Raw genomic sequence first — 19,193 nt, forward strand, 5'->3', positions numbered from 1 at the left:
TCTTCTAGAATCTTTTAGAAGGTTCTTTTGAATCCTAATGTGATTAGGATTGATAATTGAGTTTTTTGAGTTTTATTTAGAATAAAAGAAGTGTTTTAAATAAAATTACAGTTTTACCCCTCGTGCGCTTAATTTTATCAAAAATATGAAACGTGTGAAAAACTGCCTGCAGCGCTGCACCACAGGCTGTCGCTCGGCGACAGAGGCTTGTGTGGCGACAGCGTCGTGTTTTATTCTTCTCGAAACTCTGATTCTTTTTTATCATATTCCGGCTGATTTTCGTTATAAATAGCCTCCTTTAATCTCCGATTTTAATTACCAACTCTCATCAAGAATTTCTTGATACTCTCTTTCTCTTTCTAAACCAACTTTTCACAAACAAAATTCCGCATTCACAAGATCTAGACACACCTAGCCAAGTTCGAAGTTGCCTTCGCCCTAAACGTGAAAGGTTATAATTTCTGAGGGTTTGGTCCCAAATCTCTCTTTCAATTATTTAATTTAATTGTTTGATTTATTATTTTCCTTGAAGTTACTAACGTGTGTATTTTGTTATTAGAAAGAGGTACGAGGCATCCAAGTAAGTACTTTAATTGTTTAATTGATCTTATGATATAGAAATTATGTTAAGATTGTTATTTTGGTTCCTAGTATCATGTTAGGATGCTTTCCTTAGTATGATATTTAGGGTGATTTGCTTATATCAATTATGATTTCTAGGATGCTTCCTTTTTTCTTTCCTAATAGCATGTTAGTGTCATGTTAGGGCTAAAGTTTTGATTTTTATTGTTTAGTGACATGCTAGGGTTTGTTATTAATCTTGTTAGTATCATGCCTAGGATCTTGCTAATAATATTATGCTTTAACATGATTATGATAATTATGATTATTATGATTGTTATAATGATTATTATTATTATTATTATTATTATTATTATTATTATTATTATTATTATTATTATTATTATTATTATTATTATGTTGCTTGATATTTATTGTTGTTGCTTGATCACGCCTTTTATGCATGTTTAAAGGGAATTTGTACTTGTAATCATGCTTAATAAGATAAGATAATCTTGTTTAGGGCTAATATGACTATAATTCAAGTAATCGCCAATAATAGATTTATTTGTGCATTAAATCCAACCAACATAGATAAACAGGTTTAGGGTTAACCTATTGATTGTATGTTAGTCAGAAAGCGCACATGAATACGAGAAGAATAAAGTAGAGGCCTATTATTAGGGTAGGTTCAATCTCTTTTAAGTTGGATTTGTACCTTCATCCCCGAACTTCCAGTCTTGGTTCCAGACCTATTGGAGTTGACGATCTCATGGATTGTTAAGGGGTGTAACCTTCACCCTGTGAACGGTTTACAAGTTCCTAAAACTTGTTGGTGACTCTTTTGCTCTAGCTTCCTTCCCTTTGGACGCCACCATGCTTAAGTGTATGATCATAGTGGGGTTCAAGTTTGTGGGATAGTTTGAAATATTCCCTACAGTTATAATTCCTTGTAAAAAAAAAGTTATAATTCATATTGTATTGTAAATAAAAATGCTTGTAAATTCGGGTGTATTGGTTTTCCTTTCTCTATAAATTGGAGCTAATTGGTTCTAAGAGTTGTAACATTCTAAGTTGCATCATATCATTATTCATAGTTTTATAGTACACTTGGTACTTGTAACACCCTAGAAATCCCTTTCTTTTAAAATACCTGTTTTGCCCTGTATAAAATTCAAAGTAGGAAAATCTAAGACATTACCGCCACCGTGAAAACGGCTAAGGCAATTATCAAAGACACACAACGGAAGACTATCTTTAAAAACATTCAAAAAAGTCAACTTAAAAAGTCAACCAAATGAAAGTAAAGTCAAACGAAGTAAAATAAAACCAACCTACAACTTGGAACCAACATAGGGCCTTATTAAAAACCAAACCAACTTCAAAACTTTGCGTTAGTCATGCATAATAATAACATCATAAATAATTAAAGCATTAAACACATCATATACTTATGAAAACTAGCATGATTCGCTCTTTACTCATGCCCATTCATAAATATGCTTCGTCACCTGAAAAGCTTCTCTTTACTTGTTTCCACTACTCTCCATTAAAAATGGGTCATCATAGGGCCAAAGTAAAGACAAGGCCAATAAACACACAAACACACATAATCAGCAAAGCTGAGTACATAAGCGTAATTAACACACTAACATGCTTTTACCTATCAACACACAACTTACCTTGTTGCATCTTTTTTTCAAGCATACAACATTCAATAAAACTTCTCACTAGACCACTACATAATTTATTTAATGTTGACTACGCATCGAACGGGTTTCCCTCTAACCTCTCCCAAATAAATTGAGGTTACTGACACGGGAGCTAACCGTGCCAGCATCAATAACCACTCATAGGTGGCGGAATTCCTGCGCATAATAATAATAAAAGGAATGTACAGCGTCCTGTACTCCAGTAGAAGTTATGATCAAATATAAAAGTCACATAACTCCCCCCCATATGTTCATACTCAAGGTATATACGTTCCAAGAGTTTTGGTACGTAATCTCTTTCACTTTACGTTATTTACAAATTATTAAACTTGGTAATGACTCTCAAACCATAATCATTCAATCAATAATAATTATTCAATCAATCAAATATACCAATTTAATTCTTGAATAATTAGTGACCACATAATATTTAATGTTGAATCCTTTTTAATTTTACCTCGGTGCCAATGACACCTTAAACGCATAAAGCGCCACAAATCCTATCCCTCGGTGTTAAAAACACCTTAAGTGCACTAAGGCACCAACATACAATTTATTCCTCGTGTACATAGACACTTATATAGCTCTTTCCTCATGCTTATAGCATCAATAAAAATTATATGAACCATAATAAAATTCCTTTTTAATATTCTAAACCAAATTAAACATTTAGTTTAATTAAACATGCTCTCCAACATGCCACAAATAAATATGTGGTTCCTAAATAATATTCCAAACCATTATTTTCCATTCAATAATCCATCACAAATAAATCATGCTTCATAATCTAATCACCAATAACATCCAAATCATAATTTCCATTCCAAATCTATTATGATACTATTTGTAATCAATTAAACACATTTAGCATGCTACTACATCAATATAATTATGCTAAGTACACGAACGTACCTCAATTAAGCTTTTAAAATGGCCGAGAACACTTCAACAATTCTTGAATCAAGTCTCCTACATGCAGGGATGATAATACTATATTAATTACCCATGTATACACAATTTCCAGCAACTTTAACTCGCTTTGAATAACTTATAATAATCTAAAAATTATTTAAAAACCCCCTAAATAATCCCCTCTTTAATGGGTAATTAAACTCTTTCATTAAAATCACAATTTTACTACTTTAAATAAAATTCCAGCAACATTATTTGATTAAAACTCCCCTAAAAACTCATCAAAATCATATCTTTATACTTGGGTAATACTCAAAATTAATGGGTATTCAAAACCCCCAAATCAATTTATAAAAGAACCCTAAAAATCAAGTCTTTAATAATTTTTAAAACCCTAGCTTTGATCATACAAAATCTAAAAATAAAACCCAACATAATAATCTGAATTTATAATTTAAAACCCTTAAAACATGGTTTTGATACTAACTAAACAAATTTTGAACAATTAAAATCAAAACCCATAATTAATATAATCAAACTAACTAAAATATAAAGAGGAGAAAGAAGAGGAAGGTTGCCGGCAAGGGGGGGTGGTCGCCGGCTGGGTGGTCGATCGCCGGCTGGGTTAGTCGGCCGCCGGCGGAAGCCCGACAGGTGGCAGCACGTGGCAGCGAGTGGGATTAAAATCCCACTCACCCAAATTCCTCCATGACTCACCACAAGTCCACCCAAAAGAAAATGAAAAAATATAAGGAAAGGAAAAAGAGGAAAAGAAACAGAAAATAAAAAAAGAGAAAAAATTTACCTCCTAGACTTCTTATGTAGGTAAATTTTGGGGATTTTTGAAGGAGTATTTATAGTGTAGAGTAGATTAAGGTAGGTTTGGGCTTTATAAAAATAATAGATTTAATGGATAAAATAGTTGGCCCATATGTAAAAATAAGATGATTGGGTTCACAATGAAAATGGACTACATTCGAATTGATTATTTGTTGACCCAAAAATTAAACCTTGTCTTACTTAATCCTTTAATTAAAATAATTTGACCCAAAATTATATTTTACAAATAGATAAATAATTTATAAAATACATTAAAAATACGGAGTATTACAGTACTAAGCTATTAACTCAAAAATAACTTCTTTTATTTTTATCATGATTTTTGTTACAATTCTCTTAAACCCTGGCAGTGCTGCTCCTACGCCCCCTTCTCTATTATCTCCTCCTCCTCCTCCTCTCCGCACCCCCCTCCATCCGATTTTGTGCTTTTCGTTCTACAATAGCCTAAAGGTTTGTGCCAGGCGATGCAGTGTGTAAATGCCCCGAGCACTAACCAAGGGTTCTCCTTGCACAGAGGGTGGCCTATGGATACCACTGGGAACATGAAGCCCTTCCTTTTTTTTTTTTTTTTTCTCTTATCCCGGATCTAACCTGAAGCTCTTGATACCATGTTGAAAAAAAAATAGAGATGAGAGAAGGGAAAGAATAATAAAAGTTGTATTCAATCCATTTAAAATTGTACTACATTGCAACATAAATATAGTGCAAAATATAACTAAAAATAAGGAACATAATCTCATGATCATTGATCATGCTAACATTAACCCCCACTAAACTAACCCACTACTATTATGATTCCACTAACATTAGGAGTTAACTAACCACTAACAATTTGAAGCAAATATTCCAACACACCCCCTTGCTTCAAATTAGATTACAATGACTATTCGATTTTCATGCTTGATCTCAACGAAATTTTCTTTTGCTTTTACAGCATTTTGTGATGCACATCTCATCACCCACACAATTTTGATGGTGCACATTATCACCAACATGATATTCTCGGAGCACTTCTCTCCGCACAACTAATCCTCGACATTTTTTTTATTGATGCACTTCTCATCAATTACTTGATCTTGTTGATGCACATTATCATCAACTTACATTCAATGGAGCACATCTCTCCATTAACTCTCTTTGACATTGTCCTCCAATTGACCATGTCACCTTGCATCATACCAAACATCTTTGGTATTATCTTGGAAACCATCTCTGCATTGATTACGACTTCCATACCTTCATGGGCTAAAAGTGAACCCATCAACATACCACACTAACCATTACTTTCATGGTTAAACACACAAAAAAATACTCACAAAAATATTTCACTCGAAAAAAATATTGCTCTCAAACAATAAGATCAAGCTGCGTTGCTTGTCTCCTTACTCGATATTTTTTTTAATACTCTCTATCTCTCTCTCTCTCTCTCTCTCTTTTCTTCTTTTTCTTCTTTTTCTTCATCTCTTTCCCTTCCCTTTTTTTTTTTTCTCTTATCCCGGATCTAACCTGAACCTCTTGATACCATGTTGAAATAATAAATAGAGATGAGAGAAGGGAAAGAATAATAAAAGTTGTATTCAATCCATTTAAAATTGTACTACATTGCAACATAAATATAGTGCAAAATATAACTAAAAATAAGGAACATAATCCCAAGATCATTGATCATGCTAACATTAACCCCCACTAAACTAACCCACTACTATTATGATTCCACTAACATTAGGAGTTAACTAACCACTAACAATTTGAAGCAAATATTCCAACAACTGACAGTAGGAAATAGCTAACAAAACTTCAATGCAAGTTTATTATCCTAGGTAATTAGATATGTTACATTTATTTTATATGTTCTAAAATGCATGTATGACAATATTATATTCATTCTCATCTACTACTTCTCAGCTATTAATTAGGTGAATTAGAAGGTGCATGTGCTAATGCAAAGTTATAATTAAGGATGATAGGATTAAAAAAAAAAAATCTATATACTTCCTCCGTTCTTTTTTTATTGCACCATAAGAGACTTCACACTTGTCAATGCATTACTTTAGCTATCAATATCTTCAATTATACGTTTGTAAAAATTATAAAAATTTGATACTTGAAAAGTAGAGTTCGATACGAATCTAAGTAGATCCCACATGACTATATTTTTCCTAATGTATAAATCACAAATGATGGTCAAAGAAGATTAAGTGAATAGTGTTAAAGTCCTAATGATGCAATAAAATAAAAACGGAGGAAGTATATATATGCACAACATAAACCACAACCAAGAAAGAAAAAAAAACAGATTGATTACAAATAATAAATTAAGTCTTGATATCCTAAAAAAAAATTATGTCTTGAAATATTGTGCTAAATGAATTTAAGTCTTTAATTTGACTATCCCTTCATATCTCGCCTGAAGTAGTAGATTTCTTCCTCTCATATTACTTGTAAACATATGCAATTATAATGTCACCATTTCCTATCTCAGGAACATGTAGTATGAAAGTGAATGTATTCATCAAACATTCACTCAAATACTCTAAAAAGTAGTCTCCAAAACTTTGCTCATAAAAAAAACAGAGTGAAATGTATAGAATTTGAGTATTGGGGATTTGGAAGATTGTGGTGAAGTGTTGTTGCAAAATTAACTCTACAATTATACTTCCGCTAATTAATTCCAATTGACTCTAATTCTTTCCCCCTTTTTTCTCCTTCTCGAAATCATATAACAACACGGTTGCTAAATACAACCTTGACCTACTTAACACACCCTCCTAAAATACCAAAAATACCCTCACCCTCCCTCTCTTCCTCCCTCCCGTGTTCTTTGTTGTTGATTTCTCTTTCACCCTACATCCCAAAATTCATAAATCGTCACCGTCACAATTAAAAATCATTCAATATCCCTATTCAATTTGCATCTATTTTATATCATTTCATTCCCTATTTCATTTTGGATCTCCACTCAAACAACAAAGGTTAGTTCCTCCAAATTCTGATTGTTGAAGATGTGCAATTATGGAATGCACGGTAAATTTTCGATTTGTGTATTTTCGTTCCTTTTTCCAGAATTTTCGATCTTTTTTGGGATTAAATTTGCGTTAAATTGATACAACTGAGTTGGGATGATCAGACTCAAACTCAAAATCAACAAGCAACAATTGAATTTTACAATAAATAATTTCAATTTTTTTTTTTTAATAAAATTCCAAAGTAGGGATGAAAAAAAAAAGATTATTTTGTTAAATTTGTGAGGAATCCAGTATATTATTTTGTTCAAGTTGTGCGGAATACAATATAAGATTTTGTTCAATTTTTGCTAAATAAAGTACTCCTTTGTTCAATATGATTTTGTTCAATTTGTGAGAAATAGAGTATACTACTTTGTTCAATATGCATGAAATAAATACATAAATTTTGTTCATTGTAGTTGAAATAGACTAGTTTGTTTCATACGTATTATATGAGATAGACTATAAACGAAAAGTTACATCAATTTCAATGTCTTTCATGTCAAAATATATAATCGTTTATTGCAATCACAATAAGTATTTTAAATTGATTTTAGTTAATGTATGTTATGACAATAATGAATAGTTTTATTAAGATTTTATATTGAGGTGAAATAGGAGGGAAGTTAAACTTTAGAGTTCTTTTAGAATTGCAAAAATAAGGAAAAAAAAGGGTTGTGTAAAGTAAATCTAGGTTGCGTTTAGCAATCCCCTATAACAATAGGAAAAGCATAATTGTATAAAGAATTTAACTCTTTTTACTTGTAAGCTCCCTTTCATTTTAAATTGTCATGTAATGTATCATAAACTATAATGTAATTTTCGCAATCACTTTCTTATAATTTTTAAAATCTCTAATAAACCCTTTTTTATAAAAAATAAAAAAAATAAAAAAAAAACTTTTTAGAAAACAAACTCCATTTTAAAAAGAGTATTTTTTTTTAAACTATTCTATAGCTTTTTTAAGATTCATACAAATACTGAAACACACTTTGCCACTTACAAAATATGAAGGGAGTTAATAATTATTGTGGGACGGAGGCTAGAAATAATTATAATATTGTATCAATGTGTTTTCAATAGTTGTACATCCTCTATAAAACACAACATTTTTTCCCATTTTGATTCCATGGGTTGCCCGTGAACTAAATTTAAAACATTAATACACATTGCGGTTGCTCTGATTAAATGGCCAAATGTTTCATGTGAAGCTCCACCGTCGTACGTCAGCCCCTTATACTTTAATTACCAACCAAATTTTCATTTTCATGCAATTCATTTCATAGCTACCTTAATAAATCACTTCATTACCCTATTAAAAAAATAAAAAATAAAATAAAATAAAGCAAATTTTTCTATTGTAGAAAGAAAGATTACGTAATACATGGATGCATTGTGGAAATTAGAGGATAAATTGAAGATATCAACACCAAAAGCAGTAGTAGTACTTATTTGTACGTCAATTTTAGTCATTATTGTTTGCTTAACCATAATTTTTGTAGTCCTTAAGAAGAAGGCCGCTCAAAGGAACAAGATCGCGTGCCATGATGAATTTGATGAAGAGACCGAGTCAATGATAGTGTACGAAAGATCTCATTCCAAGTGTGGATTGATGGAAGTAAGGAAGGCATTGTTGGGGTCAGCGTGTTGGAGCTTGGCACACAAGTGGAACGACGAGAGTAGTGTTGTGCTAGGGAAACAAAGGATGAACGTTGTGTCGAGTTGTTTGAAGTGTTTAGGTTGTGTAGGCCGGTCGAAGATGCCCGTTTGGCAAAGGCCAATTCTAATGGGTGAGAGGTGTGAACTTCCTAGATTTAGTGGTTTGATTTTGTATGATGAAACAGGTAGGCCAATTACTCACCACTATGATCATCATCACCATCAGTATTACCAACAGGTGAGCAACACAATATATAACCTCCTCCAATTTGTTTCATTTTGCTTATTATTGTCTTAGCACCCGTTCACTTCACCTTATTTTTGCTAAACTGAAATTAATTGTACTGAACTGAAGTTATTTTTGCTGAAATGAAATTATTTTTACAGAAATTATTTTTTTAAGGTAAACTGAACAGGGCCTTATTTGAAATCATCATTGACATAATATAAGAAAATTTAAGTCATGCGAAATCTTATTTGATTTGTTTATTAATAAATATTTTTAATATATGCAAAGATTTTTATATAATTTGTAATTCAAGATATTTATATTTAAAATAGGAGACTAAAAAAAGAAAAAAAAAGAGTACTTATTTACTTGATTTTCAATTTTTGCAAAGATTGATTCTAGGGTTAAGATCTAATTCCTTGGTTGAACAAAAAAAATTTAAATTAAAAAATTGCACTATATATCTTGTAATGAAATTTTACTAGTACTAGTGCTTATATAGTCATATACTCATATAATTAGTGCTTGCAATCATATTTATAAGTTTATGGTTTTGCTTGCCTTCATAATGTGATTTGCGAACTTTCTCTCCATTCATTGAGAAAGGGTTTATGGGCCAACATTGGCATCAATACTTGGGTTTTTCGTGTTGTAACAAATTATTTAGGAATTACCAACAACTTTTTTGTACATTATGAAATTACGTGTCTATCTATTAATGTCTATGGTAGATAAACTATTAATTGAAAGTCTTGATTTAGTGATCAAGACTTATGACTTATGTGTGTGTGTTAAAACACGTGTTTAAATTCTTAATTTGTTGTTTTTAGTTTTGGGAGGTTGGCTAAGGCAAAGTTATATGTGAGTGCGTGTGATCATAATTCACAGGAAGAAGCAGAGTTTGCTGGAACGACGGCGGGTATGCTTATGGACTTACTATGATGGTTGAAGATAGATCTGATCACGAGAGTGTTATTCATGGATGCGTCCTTTTCTATTCGATGTGATTTTCACCGTGCGCAATATCAAGGAAGAGATGTACATACACTATATCAATTTGGTTTTAGCCTCTCTTTTCTTGTTGTAATCTCATACAAGTATAGTATAAAAGATCAGCTATTTCTCTTTATATGAAAGAAAATAATGCAAGATAAAAAGATCAAGTTCTGATTTTACAAACTTGTGAATGTCTAGTGCATTTCTACAATCGTTGAAATTCTTACATTTCTACAAACTTGTGAGTTGTGACTTGTGAGGTCAAGTGCAAGCTAATTTTTCACGTACCATCCATTTTCATTAGCAATTCAATAAGATTTATTTGCAGTAATTCTAGTCTCGTGTATAAAATAAATATATACATATATAATAATATAATTGTTACACCCTTTGTTCCTTTTAATTCTTTAATACACTTGTGAATTTTGTAGTCTCCAATGGATCACAACTTTAATCATATATTCATTCAATATGATATGATGAGTTACAATTCTATATAAAAAAAAATGATATATTGAATATATGTTTCAAACAAAATTGATATGGTTTTGATGTTTATTATAGTGTTTTTTCATAGTAAAAATTTCAAAAAATTGAGATGTAAAACATAAAAAGAAACGAGTAGCATTTACTAGTGTAATGACATGTACATTATAACGATTTACCATTTTTATATTTAAACAAGTTCAATGACATTAAATTAGCAAATCAATACTTCATACTTTGTAGTGCAATGAAGTATATGTAGTAGTAAAAAGTTGCTTCTACCGTTTTTTTTATTTGACCTGTTTTATTTATTATACTTGTTGTCAATGCACAATTTTAAATTTCAATAACTTCAATTCTTATATTAACTTTTTTTGACACAAATTCTTATATTAATTAATTGTTAAAAAATTCTTAAAAAAATAAATAACGATAAAGAATTTTTTTTACAAACCAAACTTCGTAAAGTTTTATTTACTTAAAAAGAAAAATAGAAATTAGATTTTGTTACCGCACGGATCCTATCTATAAATCCATTAATGGGCTCACTATTTAACATATTTGACATTATTTTTTAATTGCACTACTATATTAGTACTCATGCGATGCACGATTTAAGAATTTAAAAGATATTTTTATTAATATTATATTATTAATTAATTAATAGTTTTGCAACAAATCATATGAAAGAGTATTTTTAGGAAGAAAAACTTCATTAATGCGTTTTTAGTAATTGATACACATACTTTTATTTATTTTTTAAAAAATAATCTTCCTAATATTTGAATTTATTTGTTGGAAAGATAAAAAGTTGAAAAAAAATTGAATGAAAAAAAAATGATGTCATAATGAATTTCGGAGGGAAATTTTTTAATTAGAAAATGACATGTGTACAAAAATGATGTCAGCGGTTTTAACTTTAGTAATACTCCAGTTATAGATTTGTTTTGGTTACAAGAACTAGGAAAAAGGGTGTAAGGCGGGGAATACCAAGAAATGCCCATGTGTGTATGTGACTACAAACAATGGAGACAAAAAAAGTGTGGTAATAAGTTATTATCAAATGTATGTAAATGGTATGATTGGGTATTTGGTGTATGAACATATGATAAAAGTTTATAAATGCATATCATAGAGGGATATGACATTAATACTTTGTGTACAACTTCTCAAAAAGAAAAATAGTGCAATTAAATAAATAAATAATTAAAAAGGGGAAAGTATGTTATGTGAGATCAAAAGTGAGGTTAATCCTTCTATTACTATGAATTTCATGAGTCTTTTTTCATGCCTTATACATACTGGTATACCTCTTTGCTAAATCCGGTAATATATATATAGGAAGTGGATCATGTGAAAACAAGTGTTAGGTTTTGTTCTTGATTTATTAATTGAAAAATCCTTTCTTTCTCCTCTACTTTTTACTGTATTTTTCTCTCTCCTCCATCTCATATCTCATATCTCATATCTCCTATCTCCCTAACTCCATCACACTCTTTCTCTCTCCTTCCCTTAAAAAATCATCAAATTACAGAGAATTTGCTTCAATGTCCGTAATTCTTTATTAGCTTCAAAGTTGAACTAGAAAGTGAGTTTTTCGTCTATATTTTTCGTTAATTGTGTATTTTCAATTTTATTTTATTTTTTTTTTTTTTTTTGAAAATCAAACTGATTTTTCGATTTAAATTTTTTGAGTTTCGTAGGAGTAATTACACTTATTTGAGCTTTTTCTTGCTTAATCGAATTTCAAAGGAGTGTAAATATGTTAAGATTCGACTTAATTCCTTCTTATGGCATTATTGAGCTTAATTTGTATTTTTTTTTTTTTCATAATTTGAGTAGATTAGGTTTTTATGTATAATTTTTTCTTGACTTTCTTCTGATTTCGAATGCAACTGTGAGTTGTTTGCTGAATTTTATCTAATGAATTTGCGCTTTTGTCTATTATAATAGTTTTAATATATGAAACTTTTATCTAATTAAATTAGGGGATTTTGAGTATTTACAATCTATATGCATCAGTATGTAATTCTTTAGTTGAATCTGAATGTGCTTTTGTGTGATTTATATTTCTAAAAATTAGTGGAATTTGATCAACACGTGGCTGAATTGTTGATTGTTAGAGGTCGAATTGGTGATGTTGGAGTCGGGCTTTGGTGGCGAATCGGTGGAGCAATTGGTGGCTGGGCTGTGTGGGCGTCCGATGGAGTTACGGCTGCTGATGTTGTGGTTTGACTGTTATGGTGATTATTGCGATAGCTGGTCATGTGACTTGGCGGAGGTTGGTTGTGGATTTGGAGGGTGCGAGGTGGATGAACTACATGGCTGGCTAGGCGAATTAAGGTGGCTGGTGGTTGTTGTGGGAAAGCGTAGCTACTTTGTGTTGTTGTTGGGTTGTGCTGAAGTAGGTGAGTGGGGGTGAATACTTGCAGGTTGCAGCAGTGTTACAAGGTTGTTATTGCTGCTTGTTGGTGTTGTGTAAGCTGATGGTGGAGTGAAGGCTTAGGTGTTTAGGGGCAGGAACAAAGGAGGGGGGGCAGCAGCCTTGTGAAGCAAAAGAACATTTGATAGTGGTTCCGGTGAAAACATTATTGTATATAATGACCTTAGCATCAAGAAAATATTGTCAAATTTTGACATAGTTACCTTATTTTTTTTTGTATATTTTTGTATATTTAATGACCATAGCATCATGAAAATGTTGTAAAATTTGTTTCAGGGACCTTATTTTTGTACATAGCAATCTTTATGTAAATGTTGTTAAAATTGATGTAGTTACCTTATTTTTATATATAGTGACCTTCATTTTTGTATATAACCTCTATGTAAATGTCGTCAATTTAGATAAAATTACCTTAATTTAGTATGTAGTGACCTTAAAAAGGTTGAATTGATTTTATGTAAGTTTGGAAAGATCTTAGGGCTTTTGAACCGTCTGATCTATTGTGATAATAATGAATGGTTGAGATTTGTTGTTTTCAGCATAAGCCTTGTTTTCAGCGGAACCACCCCGTATATATATGTATATGTATATGTGTATATATATAAAGCTAAACTTTTAGCCAGGTCACGAGGCTGTGACATTTGGCGTTTCAACTTTTCGCCAAGTGTTGTGCCAAGTTGGATAGATTTAAATAGACTTTATAAAATAAAAAAGTTAGTTTAGAATTCTATTTTGATAGAATTTTAGGATAAAATTGTTAGTTTAGAGTTTAATTTTTGATAAAATACCAATATTTTAGAGGTACAAATTGAATTATAATTTTATTCAAAAAAATTATTAGATTATAATTCTCAAAAATTTCACATAAATTTATTTTGTATATTATAATATTTTTTGGAGCAAAGGAACTAGTTCAAAGCGTAAAATATCCATTTACAATATATATTAATCGGTTAAAATAATGTATTTCACAATCTAGAAAAATTTTATTACTGCGTAGACTTGTCAATTAGGGTCGGGTCATGAATCATCTCGCATTGTGTCAGTTTAGGTTACGAGTCAAGAAATAATATTCCACTCTTGCCCAAAGTTTTGGGTTCGGGTCAACCCAACGAGCTTTGAACATTTATTTATTTATTTATTTATTTATTTATTTTTGCTAATTTTTAAAATTTTTAATGTATGAACATTTTCACCAACATTATCATTAGTAATTACATTACTACTAGATAGCAAATCGTCAGAAAAGCACATCAATTCCTAACTAATTTTGTATCAATGATATATTTTAAAATTTAATATATAGATTAAAAATTTATCTTAAAATTCAATAAATAATCCGGGCATCGCACGGGGCACAAAACTAGTGTAAGAATTATTTATCCAACTTTTTGCCAAGTGTCGCGCCACGTTGGATAAATTTAAATAGACTTCATAAGATAAAAAATTTAGTTTAGAATTCTATTTGGATAGAATTTTAGGATAAAATTTTTAGTTTAGAGTTTTATTATCGATAAAATACTAATATTTCAGATGTACAAATTGAATTATAATTTTATTCAAAAAAGGTTATTAGTTTTATATCAAAATATTTTTTTTGGAGCGAAAGAAGTAGTTCAAAGCGTAAAACATCCATTTATAATATATATTAATCGATTAAAATTATATACTTCACAATCTAATAGAATGGGTACCTGTCAAATAAGGTTGGGTCATGGAACATTTCGGATTGGGTCACTTCAGATTACGAGTCAAGAAATGTTCAAGCTTTGCCCAAAGTTTTGGGTTTGGGTTAATCCAACGTGTTTTGAACATTTAAATTTATTAAGTTTATTTTTTGCTAATTATTATTTTTTATTTTTAATGTATTAAAGCGAACATTTTTACCAACATTATTATTAGTCATTACATGCCTACTAGATAGCAAATCATCAAAAAACCACATCAATTCCTAACTAATTTTGTATCAATGATATATTTTAAATTTTAACATATAAATTATAAATTTATCTTAAAATTTAATAAACAACCTGGGCGTCGCACGGGGCATAAAACTATATATATATATATATATATATGAAAAATGTACAATTTTCAACAACGACCATAAATTTGTTGAAAAATCAGTGCATTTTGTATGCAGTTGGCCATACCATGCGGTCGCTTGTAAAATAACAAAGAAACTCATATAACACTGATCGAGTAATTCTTATAATACTAATATATAACCCCTGTAATACTAACTGAATAATCCCTATAACACCGACGAAGTAACTCATACAACACTGACCGGATAACCCCTGTAACACCGTAGAAGTAACCCACATAACACTTGTTGAATTACCCTTGTAACACTGAAAAAGTAACTCATGTAATACTGACTGAATATCCCCTATAACACTATCTTAATAACCCCTATAATCATAAGTTTATAACCGAACAACCTCTATAACATTAATCGAATAATACACGATGAGCTGTTTATAATCGAACAACCTCTATAATATTAACCGAATAATACACGATGAACTGATCACGCGGTAAACAAACGACATAAAAGTTAAAAGTTAGTGAAAATTTTATTAGGGCCGATTTTGTTTGAATATTGGTCATCAAATTCTATCCTTGGGGCCCAATCACTATTTTGTTGGGTGGGCTGTTTCACCTAGTCATCATAATATCCTACGTGATACTATTATCCTTGAAAGGATAATGACCAAAACCAGTAATTGCAATTATAAGGAATAAACTCTAAAAATACCTCCGTATCCTTATAAAAGTCTAAAAAATCATATCTCGACCATAACAATTCTTTTCACTTTTTTAACAACGTGACAATTTCCCCTTATAAAAATGTCACATCTTTTGTGACAGACTGTAATACAATACCTCTTTGACCGATCATACATACAAATATACAATTCTACATTTTAGATTTTAGATTTTAGAAGAGATTGGTCTGAAAACACCACACACACACACAAAAATAAAAAAAGAAAAAAGAAAAAGAAAAAGGAATTTTAATTTTATTTTTCATATCCAAATTAAATTCATGGTTTCTTCACTTTCAGTTGTTGCATATTCTGCTCTCAAAGATGCAGCTGGGGTTGCTGGTAATTTCCCATTTCTCTCTCTCTCTTTATTTTAAATTATTGGAAAAAATGGAGATTTTGTATTGCAATTTTTTTTATAGTTGAATGTAATTGATTGATTAGTTCAGATATTATTCTCTCTTTTTGGGTGTTAATTTTTGTGATTTGACTTTTTTTTCTGATTAGATTTCATCTTTGTTTGAGGTCAATCATTAAAACTTCTTGACTTTATTGTTGGAATATATCAAGAAGAGTTTTTAATTTCTGGGAATTTATGATTTGAGCAAAACATTTAAATGCTGATATTAAATTGAGTCATTCAAGTGTAATTGGTTAAAGATTGCATAATTGAGTAATTATTGTCAAATCGTTGCAAATAATATGAAATGAAGGTTGTATAATCTTTGCTTAGTTGTTGCGATCAGTCATCTATCCTAGAAGCCTTATACTGTATATGAATACTTATCTCTGGTAATCCCTCGGACTCTAAAAGTTCTTCCTAATAGGATGGTACAGTGGCAGATATAAAAGTCAAAGTGGAAGTACTTTTTAAAATGATGGGATTAATGTAGTTGTGAATAACTGAATTTATATGGGAGTTAATGAGTTATCAATTGTTCATTTTGATGATGTTGGTCTATTGGAAGCACCTCATATCGTTATTGTTGCGAGTTTTGAATATTTCGGATTATTTGAAAATTAAGTACACCAATTTATGATGGAAAAAGTAGTTTTCAGTTGTTTGTTGTCAAATTTGAAATTGAACATTTGAAAGCTATCAGTAATGCTGATTTAATGACCAAGGTAGTTGTTATGATAGATATTATTTGTAGGATTTTCTTATGTCATGACTTTTGACTTACAAACTTTCATCTGCATTTGCATTACAGGGAACATCTTTGCTTTTGGGCTGTTTGTGTCACCAATGTGAGTTTTACCACTCGAAATCGTGTGAATATTGCAAATTTCATTGATCTATGTTCAAGTTTTTCTGAGTGTTATTCTCACTGAATATCCTATAACTTGTGCAATAAACAGACCGACATTCAGGAGAATTATCAGAAATGGGTCAACAGAAGAATTCTCAGGATTGCCCTATATATACACCCTCCTGAACTGTATGATATGCGCCTGGTATGGGTCACCCTTCGTATCAGTTGATAATATATTGATTACAACAGTCAATTCGACAGGGGCTATCTTCCAATTAGTCTACATATCCCTCTTCATAGCATATGCTGAGCGAGTGAGAAAGGTATTATATCATTTCTGATTTAACTCTGGCTATTGATTGGGAGTATCATTGAATGGTTTATTAGTTGATTGCTTTCATTTCATGTTATATAACAGATGAAGATGCTTGGTTTGCTATCTGCTGTGGTTGTCTCGTTTGCCATTTTGGTCACCTTGAGCTTAAGAGTCTTTGACTTTAATTCAAGGCAGATTTTTGTTGGGTTCTTGAGCTGCGCATCTCTAATTTCAATGTTTGCTTCACCACTCTTTATAATCGTATGTTTTCCAAGTTTCAGCACTCTTGTTTAATTTCTTGCAATATATTGAATCCTCCTAGGCTAATTAACCAAGGGATCAATGCACCCTCAGCTAACTACAGTTTGCTCAATAAGGGTGCTGAAGACATGTCGTCCATAATAGTTGCTTAACTAATTATGTAAATACAGACTATGCCTTCTCATTTCTGACAGACAGTATTGACTTTGCAGAGACTGGTTATAAGGACAAAAAGTGTCGAATACATGCCTTTCTACCTTTCACTCTCTTCTTTCTTGATGAGCATGTCTTTTTTTACGTACGGGATGCTTAACTGGGATGCATTCATCTATGTAAGCAGTCTTATATCTTCACTTATCAAGTATATAGCTTAATGTTTTTTTTACCCTTTTACTGAATACAGTCGTGTTTGCTTTCCTGATTGAACTCCAGGTTCCAAATGGGATAGGAGCCCTTCTCGCAATCATTCAATTGGGACTGTATGGCTATTATAGTAACAAAGCTAATGAAGAACATGAACCTTTGATTGTTTCCTACTCATGATATTTTTTGCTGAAATTCACAAGGTAAAGCTTCATCGAAGCTTCTCACTTGACCTTTGTAAATATATATTTTAACATCATGGAATGAGCGAATTCATGTGCATCTATTTGCACCCTTGCAGGAGAACTGATAAATGGTTGTTCAGAAGTGCAACGCTGCTGTTCTTCCGCATTGGAAGAATCCTATAAGATCTGTGCTCTTTCTTCAGCTATCTCTTCCGGTCACATTGGCTGGTGCCTTGGGAATTATTTGTTTGCATCAAGCAATTCTTTGTCACAGGTGATGTCCACCTGATATTTATTCCGATTGATTCATCCATTCATGAATGGAATATCCTTCTTCCTGCTTGAGGAGTATTTCCATTCTTTGCTTTGTATTTGGAAAAATTCTTCAGCAAATTTTGTAATTTTTTGGGTGCAAATGATAAAAAGTATGATTAATTTGGTTATTCCCTGCAAAAATTACCACAAAGGAAAACTTGAAGGGTTGAACTCTTTCTTACAAGTTAAATACTCAGTATTATGGTCTTTGTCGAACCGGTGGTTGGAAACAGATAACCTCAAATTGGAATCCATAACACCAAGCACAACTTGGTCTTTGTCCCACATATCTACCAAGATGGAGTGATAAAAGTTTATCTATGTGTTCTCTAATTTTTTACAATTGAATTTAATAATTGCCGACGCACAACTTTGACGATCCTATAGGTATCTTATTAGTTATATACTTTAAATTAGTAAGATAACTTTAGTGATTAATATCTTATAAGTATCAAAATTATATTTTTATGTAAAATACTTGCATCGTTTTTTAAGTTGCGTTGCTTTTATTGGACAACTTGTCAATTATTGGTCCTTAATCTTTAGGGCAAGTACGAGTTAGGTCAGTGGGTCATACTTGGATATTAGGTCAAGATAGCCTCTAGGCTAGGTTTGGGCTTGGTTCAAATCAAGCTTGGTTTGAGTTATGTTGGACTGACAAACTCATTTTAAGTTATCCTTTCGTGTGTAGTTCATGTTCAGTTTGAGTTGGGTTCATTTTGGATATGGGTAATTAGGTATGATTAGGTTAGGTTTGGGGCAATTTATGGTAAATGAATTCAAGACTCGGTCTAGTCTGGCTTACTATTAACGAGTCAATAAATTATTAACAATGGTGGGTTGTAAACGCACACATCAGCGAAGGAGAAAGAAAATGTGGAGTTGC

The 19,193-nt window shown here is 31.2% G+C and overlaps 2 protein-coding genes and 1 long non-coding RNA gene across 4 annotated transcripts; all 3 read left to right on the top strand.

The window, feature by feature from the left end:
- Window positions 1–8,338: 8,338 nt before the first annotated feature.
- Window positions 8,339–10,220, top strand: LOC145576654 (uncharacterized). The gene is made up of 2 exons (XM_081634375.1): window positions 8,339–8,927; window positions 9,807–10,220. The coding sequence occupies exons 1-2, from the start codon at window positions 8,415–8,417 to the stop codon at window positions 9,858–9,860; spliced, it is 567 nt and encodes a 188-aa protein (XP_081490501.1). The 5' UTR covers window positions 8,339–8,414; the 3' UTR covers window positions 9,861–10,220.
- Window positions 10,221–11,791: 1,571 nt separating this feature from the next.
- LOC145576655 (uncharacterized) lies at window positions 11,792–13,387 on the top strand. Of its 2 annotated transcripts, none has more exons than XR_014098514.1 (2): window positions 11,792–11,988; window positions 12,484–13,387. It is a non-coding gene; the product is annotated as an uncharacterized LOC145576655 (long non-coding RNA). The 2 variants fall into 2 exon arrangements; XR_014098515.1 differs by having other exon boundaries at window positions 12,524–13,266.
- Window positions 13,388–15,760: 2,373 nt separating this feature from the next.
- Window positions 15,761–18,435, top strand: LOC145576656 (bidirectional sugar transporter SWEET2-like). The gene is made up of 7 exons (XM_081634376.1): window positions 15,761–15,956; window positions 16,826–16,862; window positions 16,974–17,190; window positions 17,286–17,444; window positions 17,657–17,776; window positions 17,877–18,010; window positions 18,109–18,435. The coding sequence occupies exons 1-6, from the start codon at window positions 15,896–15,898 to the stop codon at window positions 17,985–17,987; spliced, it is 705 nt and encodes a 234-aa protein (XP_081490502.1). The 5' UTR covers window positions 15,761–15,895; the 3' UTR covers window positions 17,988–18,010; window positions 18,109–18,435.
- Window positions 18,436–19,193: the final 758 nt, after the last annotated feature.

The sequence above is a fragment of the Chenopodium album genome, chromosome 13 (genome assembly GCF_948465745.1).
Source record: "Chenopodium album chromosome 13, dcCheAlbu1.1, whole genome shotgun sequence".
Lineage (NCBI taxonomy): Eukaryota > Viridiplantae > Streptophyta > Magnoliopsida > Caryophyllales > Amaranthaceae > Chenopodium > Chenopodium album.